Source organism: Phyllostomus hastatus, unplaced genomic scaffold (genome assembly GCF_019186645.2).
Source record: "Phyllostomus hastatus isolate PE091 unplaced genomic scaffold, TTU_PhHast_1.1 phas_contig_29, whole genome shotgun sequence".
NCBI classification, from domain to species: Eukaryota; Metazoa; Chordata; class Mammalia; order Chiroptera; family Phyllostomidae; genus Phyllostomus; species Phyllostomus hastatus.
Window position 1 is genome coordinate 42042800 of NW_025333835.1, and position 23809 is coordinate 42066608.

Genomic DNA, 23809 nt, shown 5'->3' on the forward strand with positions numbered 1-23809 from the left:
AGTTCACTGATAGGAAAATGTAAGTAAATAAGTAATGATCTTAGTATGAAATAAAACTACTAACAAAGATGTTTAACAAAAATTAGAGGAAAGTGAATAAACTTGAGTGTGAATAAAGTTAAGTCACCTAGCAAATAACAAAAACCCATTAGTTCTTTTGCAACTTAAAGGGAAATAGCAATTTTTGCTGTCTTTACATAGTGATCCATATCCTATATAATGTGTCTCTTATACTCTATGTCAAAACTCACCTCTTGGGATGCATGATACTTTGTTTGAAACATAAAGTTTCTAGGATCATTAATTATATTTGTGTGAAAAGCACACACCTTTAAGTTAAGAAGCTGGCTTACTTGTGGTTACATAGAGTCCACACACACACACAATCAAACTAAATATAATGAGTCTGAAGGCAGTAAAGTGGGAAAAAAAAAACTTCCCCACAGAAGTCTACTATTTAGCATCTTAGTATAAGAAAGAAGAGACAAAAAGAACATTTCTAAACTTGGCAACAGTTCTTACAGAAGCTAAGGAAGTTAAACTGATTTAATCGAGAAAACTGTCTTACTATTTTATGAAATGCTTTTGACCCTCCATACTTCCACCACCATCTCCATTAGACATTTTTTAATTTGGTACCTTCCCTCTGCTACCTGCCACCTCCCCAAGCACCACCCCCCCAATTCACTCCCCTTGTTCGGGCTCACTGGCCAACCTGGGAACCACCCCAGGTCCCTCCTTCCCGCTCCGCCCTCATCCCTGGGCCTGCACTGCATAGGCTCCCCTCCCACCCCCACACCCAGCACTCTGGCCCCAAGTGCTGCCGTCCCCTACTAGTCCCTGCTGCCGTTCCTGCCACTTTACAGTGTATTTCCAACTAGCAGCTCAGTGATCTTTCAGGAATAGGGATCAGATGTCGCCGCCTATAAAAAGCCCTCCAGTGGCTTCTCATCACACTAGAAAACAGCAAATATTTCTTATGACCTAAAAGGCTATTCGATGTCTGGTCCTCGCCCACCTCTCTCCACCCGTCACTCTCTGCCCTTCCGCATCGGCGACAGCCACGCCGGCCTTCCTGCTGCCCCGCCCTCTGCCCAGGTCTCTGTGTGGTTTCCTCCACTGCTCAGATCTCAGCTCGCCTATTAGAGACCTACTGTGGTCATCACCTCGCAATATATACAAATCCAGACTCACTTGTGTTGTACACCCGAAACCAATGCAACACTGTATGTCAATTTAACCTCAACTGGGAAAAGAGGCGGGTCGATGGACATGCAGCAACAATAATTCTGGTGGGATTAATATCTTTAAGACACACCAGGGCTGATTTAATCCCTTTCAAACAAGTGACATTAACTTCGAGATTAGAAATATGCAAATGTAATTTATTTTAAAAACTGCTGTTTTATTTACTTCTTTACACAAGCCTCACAATCTTCAAGGATAAGCAGTATTTCAAATTGATTCAAACTGGGGCAAGCATAATCCTTAGGTTGGTGATAAAAAAGGGGGGCACCTCCTCAGAAGACTCTCGAAGAACACTCATTGTCTGTCTCAAGTTACCCTCTCTACCCTCACACTTCTTTCCCTTCACATTAAGGAGCACTCCTTAAAATAATCTTTAGTCATTTCACATGCTTTCCTGTCACGCAGTCCCACAATGTGAGCTGGCCACTGCTCCTGTCGTGTCCCAGCATCAGAAACAGTGACTTGGCACAGAGTGGGTACTCATAAATTACCTGATAGTAAAAGAAAAATGCTGACGATGACAATTATACATTTGTTTAAAGAGCATACATAAAAAACATAACGAAGTATTAATTATTTTGGCAACACAGCAAGTTTCTTTCCAATTTTTCTTCAGTAAGTATAAATTATAGTGGAAAAAAAAATGTATACACACTGCTCTTATCATTAAGTTTTAAACAATACACAAGAAAAAATGCACGAGAATTATTAGCAGTGATTACATACTGCATAGTTCAATGCCAACGGATATTAGCTTTCCTGCTCTTTCTACTTTTTTGATGTCTTATCCTCAAAACTTTCTTCAGTGAACAATAAAGAAAACATATTATCAAGATACATGAAAAGCATATGAGCAACTTCCCATTATTGTTTAGCAGGGGCATGAAAAGAGGCAAATAATCTGGTACATCAGGAGAGACTCAGGATGTATATTTGGGAAAGCCCCTAATTTCTTAACCAACTAAGGTTTCTGGGTCATTAAAAGAAATGACCAAGAATGACTCTGGAACCTTCGCCCCTGGAGGGGTTCCCTTCCAGGAACAAACAATGTAACGTTGGTGTACTCCTGCCCAAAGGCAAGGACATGAACCACAACATGACGTCTCCGGTTCTTTTCAGACCCTCTCTGACTGTGCCACTCACTGCATTTCACATTCTGAATATTCTTGATCCTAGAAGACAAAATGCTGTCCCATAACTTTACCACGATTCTGAGTTCGGTCTAACTAATTTACAGTAAGGCTTTCCAATGTGAGAATGTTTAAATTACAGACCCTTCTCAAGGCCCCTCTATCACCTGTTAAGTGAAAACCCTAGAGTTAAAAAAAAAAAAAGAAATGAAAATCATCATCATTTTAGCAAGTGGGTCAGTTCAAGGCTGAAAACCAGAATTTCCTGAATACAAATGTGCATCACCCACAGAAACAATTAGGACTATCACTGAAAAATATTATCCACACAGAGAATCATCAGAAGTGAATCTTCAAATTGGGATGACAGGTTTCCCTTTAAAAGTTTATGCACACATCTTTTTTGCTTTTAGATTAAAATGTGAAGGCATTGTAAGAGTTCACCAAAAAGTGCTTCTATTAAATGGGAACATTTAAAAATAGAATACCAACTTCCTAACCTATCTACTTCGCATACCCTTTTTGTCTGTGAAGTTTGCAGAGTTCAGAAACTCATGGAATTTTAGAAGAAAAGCACTATAATATCCATGAGACCTTATACTTTCCTTTAACTTCCATAGCTGGCTATGACAAATCTCAGGAGAGCACCAACTGTCTAGAGACCCTGCCACAGGTCCCCGACACAAGGGAATTGGTGGTGTGCCACACACGGGCCTTTTAGCGTCAAATTCTTTCAGTGAGAACTGAAATGCTCCGTGCAAACAGGAATACGGAGTCTGCCGTATTCACTGCTGAAGTCATGGAGCAGCGGCACGCAGTAGGGGCTCGATACATGTCTACACAAATTAATCCACCTGTTAGCCAGTTCCCCATCAAAGTCGTTCTGCGCCTATCACGTATTCCGTTTCAATCGTGTTATTGCTCACTTGGCACAGTGACCTCCTGGACTGGCTGGATACAACCCGGGCCTCCTCTCACCCGTCCAGCTTCCCCGTGCCTCTGGGGAAACCCGCGGTTACCAGGCTTTAATCATTACATGCACAATGGGCAACGAGATGACTCTCAAAACATTTTTCACAGAAAATAATTCTACATTTGTAAATCATTGGCGAACTCTGTAGATAAGAACATACGCTCAACAACTTCAAATACCAGCATTTTCTATGTAGGAAAAAAAACACACTGCTCATTATGAGAGCCAATAGATTTCACATCCTGTTCAAATCAAATCACAGACCTTCATCGATGTAGTTTTAAAACCATGTATGTCTACTAATTACTGTTATCATAACTCGTCAAACACAAGCAAACACTGAGTTTCTGAAATGCACGTTTTTAAACCATGCCGATGACCGGCTCCGTCGCCGACTCGCTGCCGGCAGAAAACTCACCGCCTGTCACTTCACACATGGGTGTGATCGCAGAGTCATCCAAGGGCACGCCGGTCAGCTGCTCCGACTCCACGGACATGGTGCCCGGCAGGCGCAACACCAGCGCGAAGAGTCTCTGATCCCAGCGGAAAGGTTCCTTGGTCAACTCACTCCCAGGCAAAGGAGAATTAAGAGGTAAGTGGAGCTGAAAGGGGAAAAAAAAACCGGTCAGATTTCCGCACACTATGAAGGCCACATCAATTACACCTATGTTAACACGACACGAGTCTCTCATCACTCAGAAAACAGCTCAACAACGAGAGGGTGTGCGGGCACCACTGAGCGGCACACGGGACTGCCACTTCCATTTTCTGAAGCCCTCCTCTGGAGCCCTCAATTGGGGAAAAACCTGCTGCTGTAATGCTTTCCAGGTTCTAATTCTACTAACCCCCCAGCGCTGGACTGCTTCCCAATGTATCATTTCACTTCATCTTAAAACAACACTTATTATTCCTATTTTCTAGTTTTTTAAAAAGTGGGTCTCTGAAAAAATGAATGATTTTAGCCCCCTGGGTCTAAGTCCGCACTTTTTCTATTACAGATAAGCAGCCTTAATTAAACACCTCTACTGTCAATAATTTAAATATGCCTCACTGTATACAAAAAGTATGTCCCCAAAGCATTTGCGTAAAAGTAAATTTTGTCACTCGAATTGCATATCAAACGTATTCAAGACAATGATTCCTGCCACATCTGATTAAAAATAGAGGGTTTGGGGGCTTTTGCATTTGTTTTTTAATGGTTCTCCCCATCCCCATCAGATCTGCTAAATCAGAATCAAAGATTCTTAAAAATCTTCAAAAGCCTTTAAGTGAATCTAATGAGCACACCTAAACAGGGCCAACAGACAGTATGTGTTCTCAGGGTGTAAGGCAATAGGAGTAACACAGCAAAAGGAAAGAAAAAGGGGAAAGGAAAGAAAGGCTGACCCGGCCTCTAACTGAGTCTCTAGTCCTAGCAGTCCGTTTGCAGGGACGACTGGGGAAACGGGAGGCTCGCGTTTACCGGGGAGCAGTCAGTGAGACCCAGCGGGGAGACATTCTGCAGAAACTAATGTGAGAAAGCACAGAGTGGGGGGTGAGGGAGGCTGGTGGAACTGTCCCAGAATACAAGACAAAGCCATCAAAAGCAAAGATTTTTGAAACAACTGGGAAAATTTGAAATATATGTTACTGGAATTATTAATAACATTTTAAGTGTGATGATAATATGGTGCTTAGGAAAACTAAAATCTTTTAACACACAAAATTTTTAAAAATAAAAATAAAGCTCAGGATCAGCGTACTCGGGAACTTACCTACACAAATACTAGATTTTTCTTCAAATTTCAGAACACACGTTAAAATGATCACTTGCAAACTCATTGTCAGGGTTTATGCTACTTTCTTCATAAAGACGTACTTGCATTGCTTACAGCCTCTCTGTTTCTCGCCTCGGAGATTTCCGAACTTAATAAAGTACAGACTGAAGCCATTCGACACGAATGGAAGGCTGCAGTTTCTTCGCTGACTCACACCAAACCACCGAAAGAAAACCAGGTTCTGAGGAGAGAGCGCCAAGTAAGGCCCTGCAAACGGTCACCGCTCTCTGAAAGGTCTGCGCCAAGACACCATGACTCCTTTTCCAAGATCAGCCAAGGTCTGGGGGCCGTGGGCGGCCAGGAGTCATGAGCTCTGCCTCTAGCTCTGACCCTGCTCCAGGCAGAAGTCAGAGCAGTGAGGAAGGAAGGGTGAAGGAAATCTGGGCCAAGATGTTCTCTGAGGAAGGTTCGAGAACCTCCGGAACATCAACGCACCAGTGGCACTGGCAGAAAAGAGTTTCAACCGCTACTGCTTTGAGAAGTCACGAATACGTGGGACTACCTCAAGAATCCAGTGGGCAGCAGCACTGCCGAGACCTCATCTGTAAGGTAAGTGGGGGGTAGAAAAATGACAGAGACCTCATACTATAAACACAAACACACACACACGAACAACTAATCAGGTAAAAATCTGACTCACACAAACAACTAATCAGATAATAATGAAAATCTACAAGGCAGACAACATACAATAAAATAATTGGCCTTTGGCTGTATCGTGCAAGACCTAGAACATATTTCAAGTAAAATAAACAAAAAACCAGGAAGGATCACAAGCTTATTTTACATATGGCTATATCAATTTTATAAACTTGCCACATTTTATTCATTTTTCTGTCTTTTATTATTTCCGATTCCCATATCACCACTCTCTCTCATCACCGAACAGGAAAAGGAAGAGGAAGAGGAAGAATCCTCTACAGCTGAAATGTGCTCGTAAAACAGGAAGAAGTGATGGCAGGCAAACAGGGACAGGCAAAAAATTAAAAGCTTGAAGAAAAATACTCTTAGAAGGGTTAAGTTGCCCAAACTCTGAAGTCTACAGGTGAAATTCCAGCGATATCTTACAATTAGAAGGGAAGGTCCCTCTGAATGCATGGGCTTTGGGAATCTAAGCAAACTGCAAATAAATCAGTAAGAAAAATATGAAGTATTAGAAAAGTATGCCTTAAAAATAGATAATTCCCAAATGTGAAATATGGGCAAAAAAAAAAAAATACTCAAAGAATTCCATATGGCCTGTAAGTATGTAGAAAGATGCTCAAATACACTATCATCAGACAATGCAAATTAAAAAATCAAAGGTACCATTTCATGCCCACAACATTAGCAAAATTTAAAGCTGACTACACCAAGTGGTGACCAGTATACGTGTACAGAGCAGCGGGCACTCCCCACCACTCCTACACACAGCCATTCTGGAGAACAATCTGATGTCTGGTCAGCTGCTCATGAGCACAAACTAGGGTCCAGCAAGGCCACCTCTGGTTGCAGACGAACTGTCATGTATTTTCACAAGAGGTCCCATAAAGGAACACTATCTACAGCGGTATTTTAAATGGGGGAAAAATGAAAACAAACTAAAAGTCCAATAAGGGAATCAATAAACAAACCATGGTCTGTCCATAAACCAGAGTTAAAATGAATAAACCCGATTTCTAAAATCCAACACACATCGATCTCAAAACAGTATTTTTTGGATAGTACACGCTTAAAAACATCCACGTCTGCACACATAAAAGAACATAAACCGTGACCGTGTAGCCGGATGAGTTCTGACAAGCCAAATGCCCTTGTGTAACTAGCACCTTCCTGATCAATGCCCCCCGCCCCCAGCCCCTTCCCTTTTCCAAGTGAATAGTTACGTCTGATTTTGAACTTTGCATAAATGGAAATGCAGAGTTTGGTCTCTTTGGTTTATGGCTTCTCCCACTCAATGTAACAGGGGTGAGACTCACCCATACCACTGCATGGGACTGTAGGTTATTTGTTCCCATTACCGTACAGCATGTGTGTGTGGTGGGGGGAGAGGGAAGAATGAACTGCAATTTATCCATTTTTTATTGAGAGGCATTTGGGTTGTTTCTAGTTTAGGTATATCATGAACAGCAACTATGAAATTATAGTACACATCTTCACGGAACATATGCACGCATTTCTGTATTTCTGTTGGATGTGTGCCTAGAAGCACTGTCACTGGGTTCACGGCATCTGAATATATTTACTTTCATTACCGCCAGTTTCCCCAAGTGGCTGCACCCATTTATCCTCCAACCAGCAGGGTACAAGAACACCGGCTGCTCTGTATCTCCCTGCCCAGCACTCGGCGTGGCTACCTTTTCCACCGCAGCCCTTCTGGGTGCGTGTAGTGGTGCCTCGGTGGGACCCCTGAAGCCTAGGGAAGCTGAACATCTCGCGTACATTTCTTGGCCATTGTTGCTGGGCTGCTCTTTCATGAAGTGCCTATTAATTTCTGCCTGCTTTTAAAAAAATCCAGTTATCTTTTTCTTATTGGCTTGAAGGATTACTACTATATTCCAGATGAGTCCTTTGTTGGATATGAGCATTACAAATACCTCCTTCCACTGGGGGGCGGGGCCCAGCTCTGAGCTGAGCCCTGAGAACTCCCGGACCGTCAGAGGGACCAGCAACAGAGGGCGGCCGGGGGTCCTCTCCAGAGGCAAAGGAAAGGGGGATATTCCTACTCCACCAATCACGGAAGTGCTCGGGAAATGGGGAGAAATGCAAAGTTTTCTTGAGAAATATCACCCTGATAAAGAAGTAGCAAGCCATGCAATCAATGTGTTCATTGACAACGTGATGTTTCACTCCAGGAGAAAACAAACGTCCCTGGTTCAAGGCTCTAGTGAGCCGGAGGCCCCGTGAGCCTGGAGCATGCGCTGGTGGGAGCCAGGAGGCGCCGCAGGAGAGAGAACCCCTGCAGAGCAGCTGCCTGGGCTCCCCTTCCAAACAGTGACACGCGCTTCTCCCTCCTCTCCACAGTCAGCCATCAACTGCCCTCACAAAGGCAAGTTCTAGTGTGCGCGTACATTTTTATTTTTCACTGTGCATTCCATTTCCTTTTTGTTCCATTCATGTATTCCAGTCCTTTTTGTTTTCAAAGTGTTTATTTACAGATTAAACAGTATACCAGACATATACTATATATAAGAAAGATGAAAACAGGATCATTTGGGGATCTGGAACAGGTTAATTCAATTTGCATGCTTTCTAATGGGAAAAATAATCCAGTTTTCAAACAAATCACTTCTCAAACAGCCTTTGGAATGAACTAAGTTCAAGAACCAAGGTTCCACTGTAATGTTAAAAAATTAGTCATTGACAACAGCCACACACTTACCATTAGATGGCAGACATTGCTCTAAGCCCTTCATGTACACTAATCCATTTACTCCACAGGCACCACCATAACTCCTACTTACAAGCGATAAAAGCTGAGGCACGGGCGGTTCAGTAACTTGCTGGAAGATACATGGTCAATGAAGAGAAGACAGAATTGAAACCAAGTAACCCGGCCTCTGATTCTGTATTCTTTTTTTTTTTAGATTTTATTTATTTATTTTTAGAGAGAGAGGAAGGGAAGGGGAGACACGGAAGGAGAAAGAGAAGGAAAGAAACATCAATGTGTGGTTGCCTCTTGTGTGCCCCTTGCCAGGGATCTGGCCAGCAACCCAGCCATGTGCCCTGACTGGGATTCAAACCACGACCTTTGGTTTGCAGGCCGGCGCTTTATCTACTGAGCCACACCAGCCAGGCTGAGTCTGCATTCTTAAACAAGGCCTAACCATTAATGAAGCCATAATCTGCATTTTTAAAAATCAAGCACTTAGATAGTAATATAAAAAGAAACTAATTCTATTAAGTGGAAAAAATCTTCATTATAAAAATGACCACTTTTAGAAAAAAACTTAAATCACTCATTTCTGAATCAATCTGGTAATTTTAATGTTATAAACACTTTAGATTGCTTATTTGCTTTTACAAAAGCACAGTCCCATGCTTTCTCCCCCTTGCAGGTCCTCTCCCCATTCTCAAGTGCATGAGGCAATAACAACAATAAACGTAGACAGCAACAGCTAGCACAGTGAGTCCTTACACATGCCAAGCACTGTTCTCTGATCTTTTCACATGATATTCGTAACAAACCAGTGAGGCAGGTGCTCCTCTCACCCCCATCTCACAGGTAAGTTGTAGCACAGGACTGGATGCCAGGAGACATCTGTTTGGAGAATAAGTGCTCAAATGAGCCCTGCTCTATAGTCAGGTTCTAAGGAAGACCGACGATTTGAAGAATTAGATAAATCATGTGTAATTCAATAATACAATAATTACCCAAAATCCTTGTATTATTGGTCTTCATTGGGGTTTTCATAAGGTTATACTTGACAAAGCTTCAGTCTAAAGGACTAATAAAGCAAAGAAAATTATTGTTTATGCTAAGTTTTATTTTCACTTAAATACAATTGGGGTTTTCTATCTTTTTTTTTTTTTCTGTGCAACATGTTTAATTCAACCTGTTTTGTTCAGGGGAGTCACATTTCGGTGTGAATTATTATTGTTTCAAGAGCTCCTTACTGTTCAGTCTGAGAGAAATGCACTTTTTTACAGAAAATGGACATTTAGATTCATACTCACATTCATATTCACAAAAGTGTCTTCTACCAGTCTGTACTGCTCAGTACACTCTATCTTATTATTTTTAATGATTAATTTCACTGATACCACCAGTCCAGGTATCTTAAGCAATTATCTTAACAGCTAACAGAAAAGGAAATGCAGCTCCAATTTAAATTTAGGAAGATTGTGCTATCTTTCCTTCTTTCCTCTGGAGATCTCTCTTACTGCCCTTTTACCTTTAAGTCTTTCTTGAACTCCTCATTTAAAAAAGAAATTTTTTTCTCCATAGACATAAAAGACGATGGGCAGGTTAGGTCGGTGAAAACCCACTGTTAGTTACACTCGTATCTGCTGTGCATGTAACAGTGCAATTTCCCCTTTATTTGGTTGTTTTATGTTTAATTGTAATTCAGACCCTAATTATTTGTGACTTTGCTAAGAACAGACTAGGGCTCAACTTAATTTTAATTATTTAGTTATTCACTGAGTGCCCACCATAAGCATGGCATTATTTCAGGGTTAATAAGGGTTACAGCAAGCCAAAGAAGATCTGAGATATTTTAGCTCGTCCACTTTAAAAGAAACTATTATGAAACCTCAGCTAATGAGGATTCTCATACAGTGTTTCTTATTTTTTAAACTTGCAGAATGTAAAAAATAAATAAAAGTCAGCCAACAGTGAAAGAAGATTAAAGAAATTTATTTTTCAAGTATCTTAACTCAGGAACCAAACAGATTTCTCTGGGCATACAACCCAAATGGCTCCCGGGCAATGCTCACGCCAGAGCCCACCGTGACACTCGGGGTTGACTGATCTGTACCACACTGAGGGGGGTCCCCCCTTGCACTCGGATGTCCTGCCAGTTTGTTCTATCGGTGGAGAAAATCAAAGTATACATCCTCTTTTACACACTTTTTAGTTCTTGATATGAGAGAGAGGGAGAGAGAAAAAAAAAACATTAATTTGTTGTTCCACTCATTGACGCATTCATTGGTTGCTTCTTGCATGTGCCCTGACCAGGGGTCCATCTGTGCATACCAGGATGGCAACTCTAACCAACTGGGCGACCCGGCCGTGGTCGCTTTTAGTAATCATACCTCCCCCCTTGTTTTAGTGACCTATTGTCTGGCTGCCTATCAGACCATTTTGAAAGAGTGCAAGGAGGGGAATCTGATTCTTTGCTGTGTCCCCGCCACAGATAGCATGGGTATTTGTCAAATGAGAGAACAAATAAGGTCCCTCCCATTCCCACAGCCGAAGGAAAGTACAAGAGTGAAAGGGGCAGATTAAGGGCAACAATCAGAGCACAAGCCCCGCTCTGTGCCCCGCCAACAACAACTGTACCTTTCCCAACACACACACACACAGATGTGGGTCCAGACACACAGACACGGGTTCCGCGGCAACGTTTGTGAAACATCACAGAACATCACAGAACCAAACAGTCTCATCTCCAAGAGCTGGGAGTGCTAGTCTGCCCCTGTGTGTGTGAGCAGCTCATCCCTCCGGCCCCGGTACGTGCTCGCGCCCAGAGCAAGAGTGGACAAACCACCTTCCCACAGGTCCAGCCCCAAAAACTACCCCAGCTAACTCGGTGCACCATGCTCACGATGATAATCTCCCTGTGGACACACTCCCGCTGTGGCCCACACAGAACACAACCTCACAAATTCTTCCCTGATTCACAGATAAAAAGAACAGGACCATACAGTTTTTGCAAAAAAATTTTTTTAACTTCTCACACCAAGCCATCCCATTTCTCCACAGTTTAAATGCATTCATACCAGTGAGCTTGGCACGGTATCAAAGAAGCAATTAGGCCATTATTAATATTCAATTTTCAATTGTTATCATGCGAGGCCTTTATAAAAATAAGAATGGGGATCACAAATCCAGCTTTAACACAGGAATGATTTAACACAAGGCCACACATCAGACACCGTAATTTCACACCTCTGAGAACACGTAAATGACTAGCTGAAGTACACTCGGTGGCACGGACAACAGCCAACGCCGCCCGAGGGACAGAGGAATGCGGGGTTACCTGGGGGGTGAATGGGGCGGACTCACAGAGGAGCGGCATCTGAGTGAGTCTGAAGCATGGAAACTGTACTGAGAATCTAGAAACTCTTGCAGGTTAGAGGGAACATGCAAAATGAAGATCATGATCAAAAAGAAATAATAATAAAAAAAAAACACTGGAGTGAAAAACTAAATTAAAATTCAGGACTACTGGAAAGCAAATTACAAAAAAGAGAAACTGAAGATTTTGAGAAGGCCTGTAAGGATGGGGAAGCGAAGGAGTGACATTCAGGGAGAGGAAGCGTACACGGACAGAAACTGGAACCATTCCGGAAATTTGGGGTCGAGTTTAGAGAAAACACAGAGGAATGATACTGAGTTTTTCTCCATCTGCTAGTCTTTTCCTCATCTTTGCCCTCTACTAAATCAACTCCCACTACAAGCCACGACGACCTTTCTTCGGTCCATGTGGTGGATGACACACAGCGTGGTTAACGTGTTCCAGGCCTACGTCTTACTGAACACAGGCCTCGCAGCTCTGCCGTCACCCCTTTCCGGAGCCAGCCGTCATGCACAGAAGCTTGAGCTGGACCACGACTGATGACAGGTCACTGGGAGAGACCGAAGCTACAGGGTCTAGAAGCAAGGTGCCCAGGCAACAGTGGGCGGCAATGCCCAAACAAGTGAGGCCATCCCGGGTGTCCCAGCCCCAGCCAAGCCCCCAGCTGAATGAAGCCAGCCCACGGAATCCCGAGGAATAATAAACTGTTGTTGTTTCAAGCCACTAAGATTTAGGGTGATTTGTTACACAGACTAAACTGAAGGAGTCATGAAAACGAGTAGAGATTTTTCAGATACGGCTTCCAAGGAGCATTCAAAACTATGTGCCACTTTTTAGAAAGACCTTTTCCCTTTGGCTTTCATGCTGAAATATTTTCATGGTTTTCCTCCTCTTCCCGGGCTGCTCCTCTCTCCGTACTCCACCCCACCCTCACCCTGCAGTACCTGGCCGTTAAGTACTGCAGGTCCTCAAGGGCCAGGCTTAAGCTTTCGCCAACTCATAAACCCTCTAAGCTCTAAGCCCTCATCCCCCCTACCCACAGCTTCAATTACTATCCATGCTCAGATAATTAAAAATTTTATACATCTAGCCTAGATCTTTCGAGTGTCAAAGACTCCCTCCCAAATGGCTCCGAGGGACCTGTAACGTGCTCTAAACTGAACTCACGATTCTCCCCCACCCAAAGCGGTCCGGTCCTCTCTTGGCATGTCCCGGCTCAATGAATGGCACCGCGCTCTACCCAGTTTTGTAAGACGCCATCCTCCTTTTGCTTATAACCCCAAATGCAAGACAAGTCAGCAAATGAGGTTGCTTTACCCTGCTAAATATCTCCTGAAAGTTGCTTCTTTCTACCTCTTCTACCATCACCAACGTCTTGGCCAGTACAACATCCACTTGTCTTCCTCTCCTCCACACCCCTCCAGTTAAAAGCCTGCTTTTGTATTAATGAATTACCTAGCAGGACCTCAGAGCCCCTGCGTGGTGTCAAGCCCAAGCAACCTTCCCTTCCATTTCTCATAACGAGTCCTCTCCTTTTGCTCCAGGTCACGTCAGCCTTCTTCCACCCCTCCTTCTCAAACACACTCCCTGCGGGGCAAGAGCCTTTGTCCAGTCCCCGCCCGGTGTGACCGCCCTTCCACTTTTTGTGCTGCGAATCCTACTCATCTCATTCGATCTCAGCTTTCCATGACCTCCCTGAGTCTGGAGCACCCTTATTGCAAGGTCCAGTAACACAGAGTCCTCCCTTTTGTTGCTTTTGTAACCATCTCAATTCCACTTTTATCTGTGTGATATTTTTATTAATGTTTGTCTTGTCAAAACTAGACCCATGGAGGCAGAGCTCCTGCTTGTTTTCACTTATCCTTGGATCTCAGAGCCTAGTGCGGTGACGGGTTCACAAGAGAAACGCAAACGCAATAAACATGCTAAGTAACTACACAGACAGATGGATAATGAAGGTGACTGGCTGGGTTGTGAGGGATACCAAGGGCAATGGAAAGCAATGAAACTCTGTGAACAGCAGAAAAATAGACTCAAGCAGCATGCTTTAAAGTAATTATTGCCGCGGTATGACAGATTGAAGGAAACTAAGACAAGTTAGGGAGCTAACATAATAATTTTAAAAAAGCACCAGTGTAACTGACAGCTAAAGGACTAGGAAGAAAAGGAAGAAACAGATTAATAGGCCCTGGCGCTTTCTCTACCTCTAATGTTAGTGATGATGTAACGTGTCTGAGTGATAGCAAGGCTCTGTAATGTATAAAGAATGACTTTAAAAACAAACAAACCACAAAGCTAAGCTCCAAATCATACACACTAGAAGAGTACATTTTCTTAAAAGTACAATAATGTTATAAATTCTAATGTATAACTACACATAATTATTAAATAATATCCCAAATTATTCAGAATCTAACATAAAACATTTAAACTAGAATAAATTATGAAGTATCAGGTCAGAAAATTAATTTAAAGCATGTCAGTAAAGAAACTTAAAAAATAAAAATGTAGTAAAAGCTTTATGAACCACGTTGAGAGCCATTATTTTCTATGTAACTGAGAGCACTTAATGCACAAAAACATATCAACTAATTTCCACAGGTGTTACTGTACAGGGTCCAGCACAAATACTGCCCCCTTTTCATTACAGTCTTTTATTACAAAACCATAAGCATATCATTCTGGAACATAACAATATCACACGCAAGCACACCACCTGACATTTTAGGTGAAATGCTCACATCAAAACTATACATTCCACACCCACATTATTTATTACCCTGCTAACCACACTCACGCAGGCGTTACTTCTGCCGGACCCTGTGTGTGTCCCTATCTTCTAGAAACAGAGTGTAGCCCATAAAAATAACAATAACCGTTGCTTATTTAAAGAGGTAGGAAGCAAAAGAAGCTTTAAGATTTCTTATTCATACCAAATACGGCCCCAAATCACGTAAAAGTTAAGGGTTTCCATTAGATATCCTACACTGAATCATCTTATCTAATCCTCCAACATACCTATTACTTATAACTTAGACTATAAGGTGTATCAATGTAATTGTAATATATTGCTTTGCTTCCCAAAAATTTAACACTAAATGTACATAAAAGTTTTTCCAACAGCAGCACCTTAGTCACTCCCACAGCTGCACAGCTCCTGCTGCTGCACGACAGTCTCCCGGAATTCCAGTATCGCAGACTTCGAATCCAGGTCTCCTCCTCACTAGGTCTGGAGGTTCCTCTGAATCCCTCTTGGCCATCAGATGTTAAGCAGAACATCAGAGTCACATTTTATAGCCTGTGCTTGTGATCTTGATCTTTGGCACTTGGGATCTTCGGCGCTTTTAGTCTGAATAGTGTAATTTCATGGTGCATCAAAGACTACTAGTATTTCATTTATATTTCTATTTGATTAACTTTAGAATACTTTTTTATTTTCTTAATTTCAACTATAAATTATTAGAGGCTAAAAAAGTTGCTGGGTGCTCCCCTTTAAGAGGCTGGTTTTGGGCAGATGTTTGATTCCTCAGTAACAGTTCCCCACACTCCATAACACAATCACACTGCCGTCCCTTACACCTGAAAATTTTACCTCTCACTTCCAAAATCCGGCAATTTCAACTGCTTTTACTTGCACTGCCTATTGTACGTTAACTGATCTAACGCCAAATCATACTTTTGTTTGGTTCGATGCTAATTCATCGTAAGGTACTAATTTCCCTAATAAGAAACATTCAGGGGTCCAAATTCGTCTTAAACTTCTGAGACTTCAGGTTACAAAGAGGTAACAATCAGATGTAAAGTATGAACCATGTTTGCCTTCTGATCCAAACAAAATAACTGTGAGACAAATAGGAAAACTGGGATATAAACTGAGTAATAACATTATTTATTTGACCCTTTCAAAATCTGATTAAGCTATAAAGACAAATCACTCATCGAGAGAGAGAAACAGCAGATTAAGCGGTTTCCAGGGTGCAGTGAAATGCCAACGGAGCATGAGAGAACTTTTCTGGGGTGACAGATGTATTTCTTATTATTATTACTGTACTGTTCATAACATGTTTACATCTGTCAAAACTCATCAACTTTTACACTTAAAATTGCTATAGCTTGTTGTATATAAATTATAGCTAAATGAAAGGAATGATAGCGACAAAAGAAATACAAACTAATGCAAATTTGGGGTACGGTATATTTAGTGGCAAAAAAGAGGGGAGAGAAAATGCTCTGGAATACATATGCCACTTAGTTTGGAGTCTGGTGCCTTCAGTATTCTGCCTCCTCTCCAGGAGGGACTCTGTAAAGACCCAGGTGAGAATCCTCACTCTCAGTCCTCTCCATGGAACAAAAAAGACGTGCACGTGCGCCCACGCGCACACACACACTCTCACACTCTCGTGAGAGCACCAGACCTAAACCTCAGACAGATAATTAACCGTGTTTCCTGCTCTCTCCCACTTAAGGCGACATCAGCAAAACCGAAGCACCAGAGTGGCTTCATTATGAAGGGTCCTTGGAAGCACTTTACATTCTTAACAACAACAATTTACGTGCCTGTCCTCCGCATTCTTTACTCCTTCCCACACGCCAAAATGCAGCTGTAGTGTTGCACTAGGATGTGTTGGAAAACCATTATCAGCTGTCCCAATAAAAGCAAAAGCAGAGCAACAAAGTAGAAGGAACCTGAGGGCCCAGACAGCAGCTCAGGGCAGGTTCAGTCTTTGGTGTGTGAGAAAAAGAAGATTTCTATCTATTTTAGGCCATTATTGCTTTTGTCCCAACTACAGCTGCTGAACCAATATCCTAAAAAAAAAAATCACTCCTGCTTCTCAGAATCCTTAAAGGCCTAACTAACTAGATGCCTGTGAACTTGTTTTGCTGTGTTGCAGAAAACGTGTATTCAAAGAGTCACAGCATGTGCACTGAAGGCAGGGAACCACACGTTCTAACCAAACTAACGCCAAACGCATTTGTGACTCGGAAGACAGAGCTGGCACTGCCAGGGTCAGGTCCCACCTATGACAGATCTGACTGGGTAATACAGACGGGGAAAAGGCTTCCAGTAGAATTTTAACATTTTTGGTGAAACTGAGTGTGTATTTCTTAAATCTCCGTCCTCAAATATAACCCAGTCTTAGCTCTTACTCATAACAAATGACAAACAAACCGTATCTCTAAGGTCAGGCCCTGAGAGACTTGATTCCTGCTTCCCCACAGATTTAAACGCAGTCCTAAGACTCAGGATTTAGTCCTTTTCATTCCTGCCTCTCCTTTCAGTAAGCATAATCCTTAGTTATTTTTCAGATAATTTGCAAAAAGAACAGTTTAAAATCCAAGGATACCCAAACTGAAATGATCTGGTCAAGAAAAGATACATGAAAGAATCTGCCTGTTCCAGAGTCTGCCACCTGGGATTAGAAAAAACCAGTGCACTCACTCTGTTACAGCACCTTTGTATTTTTGTCTGGTATAAAAGTTTTAATAAAAAGGAAGGTATGTATTCAATGCCACTAAACTGTCCACTTTAAAATGATTAATTTTCCCAGCCAGGGTACATTCCTGGGTTGCAAGCCAGAACCCCCAGCAACCGCACATTGATGTTTCTCTCTCTCTCTCTCTCTCTCTCTCTCTCTCTCTCTCTCCCTCCCTCCCTCCCCCAAAAATAAATAAATAAATAAATATTTTTTAAAAAATGATTAATTTTATGTTATGTGAATTTCACTTTGATAAAAAATCCACAAACCTTAATGAAAGTCATGTTCTCTACGAACCCAGTTAAGGAAAATTCCAAGAAAGGACAAGAGAGATGAAGTAGGAGACAAAAGATAAATAATGATGGTGATGGGTGGATTCAGAGTCTGATATCCAGAGAGAAAAACAGAGACGCAGATGGGAAAAAAATTTTGTCAAAGAAGTAACATTTCTGAAACTTAAAGGATATGCATGTTTACTGCATGGGGGGGGGGGCAACAGGAGATGGGGGTGGGGTGGGGGTTCGGGGTCAGTGCCCCTAATCCCTACATCAAGTGATGACCAAATACCTAAGATCAAGAATTAAAATGGAACAAAAAGCCAAAGGAAAACCAGGCGAGTGTAAACCCAGGAGCCATGAGATACTTCAAGAAAGTGTGCTCATAAGGAACATCATGAAAGGGAAAAATTTCAAACCAACTACTAGATTTGGGAAATGAGGGGGTTGTCGGGGACCTGATTAAGAATGGTAGAATCAGAAGCCAGAGTGTAATTAAGGGCTAAACAGGAGGTAGGGCAGTAAAGGAGACACCAGAATCGATTTCTAAATTTGCTGTGAGAGGAAATACAGAAACTAAAGTCACTAAAGAGAAAACCAGGGCATGTGGGGGTAAAGATGTGAGTTTTTCTATTTGTTTTATTGCATTTATTTAGAATGGTTGAACCAGGGAGGTGGAGCTGCAGGACCAGAACATTTTCATCCCCCAAAAAAGAAACCTCATACCCATCAGCAGCACTGCTTACCCCCGCAAGAGCTAACAGCCACTACTTCTGTTCCCACAGAATGCCTCTTCTGAATCCTTCATATAATAGAGTTGCCCCGTAAGCAGCCTTTTGTATCTGGCTTCTTCTGTTTAGCACGTCTTCGAGGTTCATCACGCTCTTGTGTGTGTCAGAATTCCATTCCTTTTTAAGGCTGAATAATAATCCATTGTATGGATACTCCACATTTTGTTTATCCAACAGTCAATGGACATTGGGTTGTTTCTACTTTTTAGCCATTAGAAAAATGCTGATATGATATTTATATGGGGCATGCTGTCATTTCTTTTGGTTACATACTAAGGAGAATTTTTGCATCATATGTTAAGTGTTTCACTTCTTGAAAAAACTGCCAAACTCTTTCCACAGCAGCTGTATTCCTTTACATGCCCCTCAGCAGTCTATGAGGGTTTCAGTTTCTCTACATTTACAACACGTGTTCTTATCCATCTTCTTTATTATAGCCATTATGGGTGTGAGTGTGATCTCACTAATTTGCATTCCCTTAATTACTAATGATGGTGAACTTCTTTTCACGTACTTACTGGTCATTTGCTTGTCTTCTTTGGAGAGATACCTTTTCAAATCCTTTATCCATTTTTTTAATTGGGTTACCTTTTATTGTTGTATTACAATACATTTTTGTATATTCTATATTCTAGGTCCTAATCAGATATGATTTGCAAATATTTCCTTATTGTTTCTGTATTTTCTTGATAATATCCTTTGAAACACAAATGTTTTTTTCATTTACATGATAGTCAAATTATCTAATTTTTCTTCAGTTGTGCTTTGAGTATCGTCTCTAAAAAACTGCTGCCAAATCCAAGACAATGAAGGTGTTAACTCTCACATTTAGTTGCTCACCCATTTTTATTTCATTCTGGTATATACGGTGTCAGGTAGGAGTCCAACCTCTTTCTCTTGCATATGGGCATTCATTATTCTTTCCCCATTAAACAGTCTTGGCTCCCTTGTTGAAAATCAGTCGACCATAAATGTGTGGATTTGTTTCTGGCCTCTCAATCTTACCCACTGATCTACGAGTATATGTCTATCCTTAGGCAGCACTACACGTTTTTTGTAAGCCCACACTAGAGTGTAAAGAGCAACAGACTTGAAACAGAAAAAAATGGTCAAGCTCTACCTCTTTCTTGGGATTCAGCTACACTAAGATTCATTTTCCTTACTCTCGCTGAGTTGGAAATTGAGTTGTGAAGTTACCTTATAAACAATAAAAAGTAACACAACTAAGTTTTATACATATTTTCTTAATGATTATGCTCAACCTCATAAATTACTTTGGCACCCAGGAACAGAAGATAGTAACAGAGTAAAGGCCCACCACTACCTGTTCCTAAGGAACAGGGCCTACCACACAGAAGGCCCTCAAGAAGTACTATTGAGTGAAATCACCACTTTCCAACTGTTCTATATCTTCTTTTTCGTTTTCTATGACAGTTACGATTATGAAGGAACAATTTATAAATTTAAAATCACACTTCAGGTTCTTTAGCAATTATTTCCTTGAAAAATAATATCAAGTAAATTTCTCTTAGCATATTTCTAGCTGTTTAAATATTATTATCCAATATAAGCATTTAAGGTTCTCCTCATATAGTATTTAATATGGAAAGAATAGTTAAGAAATTATTAAAGTCAAAGTGAATTCTATAAACTTTAGTAATAATCAGACTCACTTGGTGGTTCCTGTAGTTATGCTTTATAGTCACAAAGTTTTAAGTTTTAAAAACCACTTTTGGGGGGTTCTAGTAGTTTAAGATTATTATTTGTTCAGAGGAAAGGACAACTGCTTGGCAATCAGTAATACAGAAATAATTTCTTTAACAGTTTTACTCCAACAAATTTTAAAGGTGAGGTCTTTCTAATTTTTTAACAACTTAATTGAGGTATAATTACCTTCCATAAAAGTTACCCATTTAAAAAGTGTCCAGTTATTTTTAGTAAATTTAAAGCTATACAACCATCACCACCACCCAGTTGTAGAACACTTCCGACAGCCAACAGGACCCCTCCTCCCACCTGCAGTGGGTGCCCAGCCCACTCCCCGGCAACCACTCATTCACTTTATGGACATTTCACAAAAGTGGCATCACACAGTATGTCTCGTGTGACGTGTGGGCTTTTGCATCTAGCATAATGTTTCAGAGGTCCATCTATGCTGTAACATATCAGTAGTTCATCCCTTTTTATCGCTAAATAGTATTCCAAGTTTCTTTATGTCTGGTATAAAACAACTCACAAACAAGTGTGTCCTCCTTATAAGGAGGTAAAAGAAATGAGTTGCCAAAAACACCTCCTCACTGTCCATTCCCCACCACTGCCGCTGCCTCTCCACAATCTAAATCTGATCATTTCAGTCTCTGCTGCAATCTCTTCCATGCCCCCGTCAGCCTGTAAGGGAAAGTCCAAGTTCCTCGGAAGGGCATACACAGTGGGCCACCTCGATCTGCCCACTCTCACTTCTTGCTGCTGTGTTCCTGAGCACTGCCAGCTATCAGCACCGAGGCAGATACGGTCCCCCCGGTCTCTTTCAGCACCTTTATGCCTTTGCACCCACCTACATCACAAACTTGAATTAATCTTTCCAAGTCCAAGATGAGACACTATTCCCCAGTGCCAGCCTGACCCTCTCAGCAGCTTGTGCTGGGTCATTTCACTCTTGATGCCATTCCATAACTGATTCCCTAGCTTTCCAACTCGTGACCTCACCCCCCCGCCCCAACTTTGTGTCCGAATCACTGGTGTTCCCGTAAGGGTTTGTTCCACTAAACTGAGTACATTCTGACTACTGGTATTCATCTGCTCAGTAAGAAGACCAAACACATTCTAGAACTGCTGGTGGAAAGGACCCAACACCAGCAATGTAACAATTTCAAGGTCTAGGCCAGTGGAGTATACAAAACGGTGTTGTCCAGCAGTCTGCAAACTATGGCCCACCAGCCAAATCCAGCCCACCAGCCAAGTCCAGCCCACAGCCTGTTTTGGCAAATAAAATTTTACTAAAGATCGGCACACTCATTAGTTTAAAATATTATCTATAGGTGCTTTTGCCTTACAGTGGAATTCAGTAGTTCCGACAGAGACCATATGGTAAATTTTTAGGCTGAAAGCCTAAAATATTTACTCTCTGGCCCTTTGAAAAATGTTTGCCAACCCCCATGCACATCATAATGCATGGTATAGAGGAAGAAAATATCAGAACCTCCTTTGTATAAGACTTTTCACTTTGTCTTTTAAAACTTTTTTGGTATGTTTTCTAATATTAATATAGCAGTGACAGATATAATTTCTAAAGGCAAAATGTACTTATATTGAGGATGGTGCAAGCCCCTATTATGGTTTTTTTCTAATACTGGTGACTCAAAAAAAAATCTAATAGGCCTTAGGACAGGTTTTAGATTTTGAAATTTTAGCAGTAAAGCGTATGATATAAACAACTGGGTTCTATGAGTGCTTAAAGCACAGAGAGAAGCATGGGATTAAACTTTTTTCCAAGCCAAGTTGCTCAAAACATCTCTAAAGAAATCTTTCATAGGGCAAAAAATGTTACTTAAATGATGCAGGCAGTTCCAATAATCCTCAAATAGGATGCAATAAAACATGAGCTACATAAACACAAACTGCTACAAAGATGGCTGGTTTTTAACCTCGGGTTCTGAAGGGCCCAGGAGATATCCAATTCCTCCCTTTATGGGTCTTAAGGTTAGGAGGGCAGTTTCTAATAACTCCAAAGATGGGGTCTGCTCATCATCAACAAGTTCATAAACTGAAGGTTATTCACCAACTGAACCTGGTGTGTCAGGTTAGGGATGTCATTCCATGTTGAATCAGATTCTCCAACACGTAGTCACAGCCCCCAGAGAGAACTACACTCTACTCTGCTCACCTTCAAGGCTTTCTCTGAGGCCTTCCGAGATGACTAGCACCAGAGTTTTGAGGAAGGCTAGCCATCAGACAAGGCTTTTCCCCACGATCTGCCTGCTTGAAGTGACATCCAGGATCAGGTCGGTCCTGGACCCAGGAACCACGACCCTCCCTGAGGCACCAGTCACGTGGGGCAGTCAGTGCACTTTGGCACTTCTCGAAAACCACTGGGCTGCTCCTTTAGCTGAAAGGAAAAAGAACATCAAAACCACAACAAACAAAACAGAGGGGGGAAAATCAGTAATTCAACCTGAAAAGACAGAGCGTGGGGAAAAATAAACCAAAACAGCCTTGTCTAGATCAGAATGTAGCCTTGCCTTGGTGTAAAAATCACAGCTTCAAAATACCTTCCAGTCAGTGCATAGTTTATTCCTAATATGCAAGTTTAAAAATTTTTAAATCTATTGTATAACATCGGAAAAGAACCGAAAGTGGAAATCACATATAAAAATAACTGTGGAACACAGCTAAGCAAGCATAAGGAAGGCACTTACAGACAACCAGCAGCCTGTGGTGTGTCGTGTGTGTCCCCCCCACCCCCCCCCACCCCCCCCAGGCACTCAGTCCCTTCAGGCTCAAACTGCAGCCTCACCGAGAGAGGCAGGAAGCGCACCCAGCAGGCTGACTTGAACTGAGTTTAATTGGCAGAAAACTGCCAATGCAGTTAAAGCCAATCTACTATTCTTTTCTTTTTTTTTTTTTTTTAAGTCAGTCACAGTGGAAGAGGAAGTGAGCCGTCAAAGAAATGGGTTCAGGAAACAAGTTACAGAGGCAAAACACGGGGCCTATGGAGCTCAGGAGCAAGGTCAAGATAAAGGTAAAGGTACCGGTAACAGGCCTGGTGGGGGGGGGGAGGGGACAGGAAGGACCAGGCTCCAGACAGGGAGAGTGTGCTCCTTCCTCCCTCCCCCCTCCCTCCACCCCCCCCACCTTCTTAAATCACATACTTAAATTAAGATTAAAAACAAAAAAGGAATTAGTTTTGTACCCTCCTTAACTGACACTAGCACAAGGTACCCCCACACGAATGCTCTTAGCCTGGTGTTCTGAATTTCAACATTCATGCTCGTTTGAAATAAGCAATTCTAAACGTCCCCAGCACTATGACCTTCAATGTAAAAACTCGAAAGACCTGATAAATAGACAGTAAGATAACTTAAGGTTTATCTAATCTGCTTCAAAATAAAAATTCTAACTATAGGAAACCAGAGATAAGATTCTACTTATTTCTGTTTGTAAATACAAAATACTCTAAGGCAAGAAAAAAAACTCTATGAAGTTATTGTTTTAAAAGTTGGCTCACAACTCCTTTAAAAACACTTGCACCCTAAAGATAGACACTTTGTCAAACATTTATTTTACAATCTTTCCTACTACTTACCCAGTATCCCCCACTCAGTCAATACTGCCAACATAGACTCCCAAGTTGGAAACCTCAAAAGACTACCTACCAGT

General features: G+C 41.7%; 1 protein-coding gene across 2 annotated transcripts in view; it reads right to left on the reverse strand.

The window, feature by feature from the left end:
- The window catches only part of INTS6 (integrator complex subunit 6), a 73155-nt gene that overhangs the window by 21651 nt on the left and 27695 nt on the right, over positions 1–23809 (reverse strand). For both annotated transcript variants that reach the window (XM_045838992.1, XM_045838993.1), the window contains one exon: positions 3770–3953. In XM_045838992.1, the coding sequence (XP_045694948.1) occupies positions 3770–3953 (184 nt within the window). The remainder of the gene's footprint in view (positions 1–3769; positions 3954–23809) is intronic.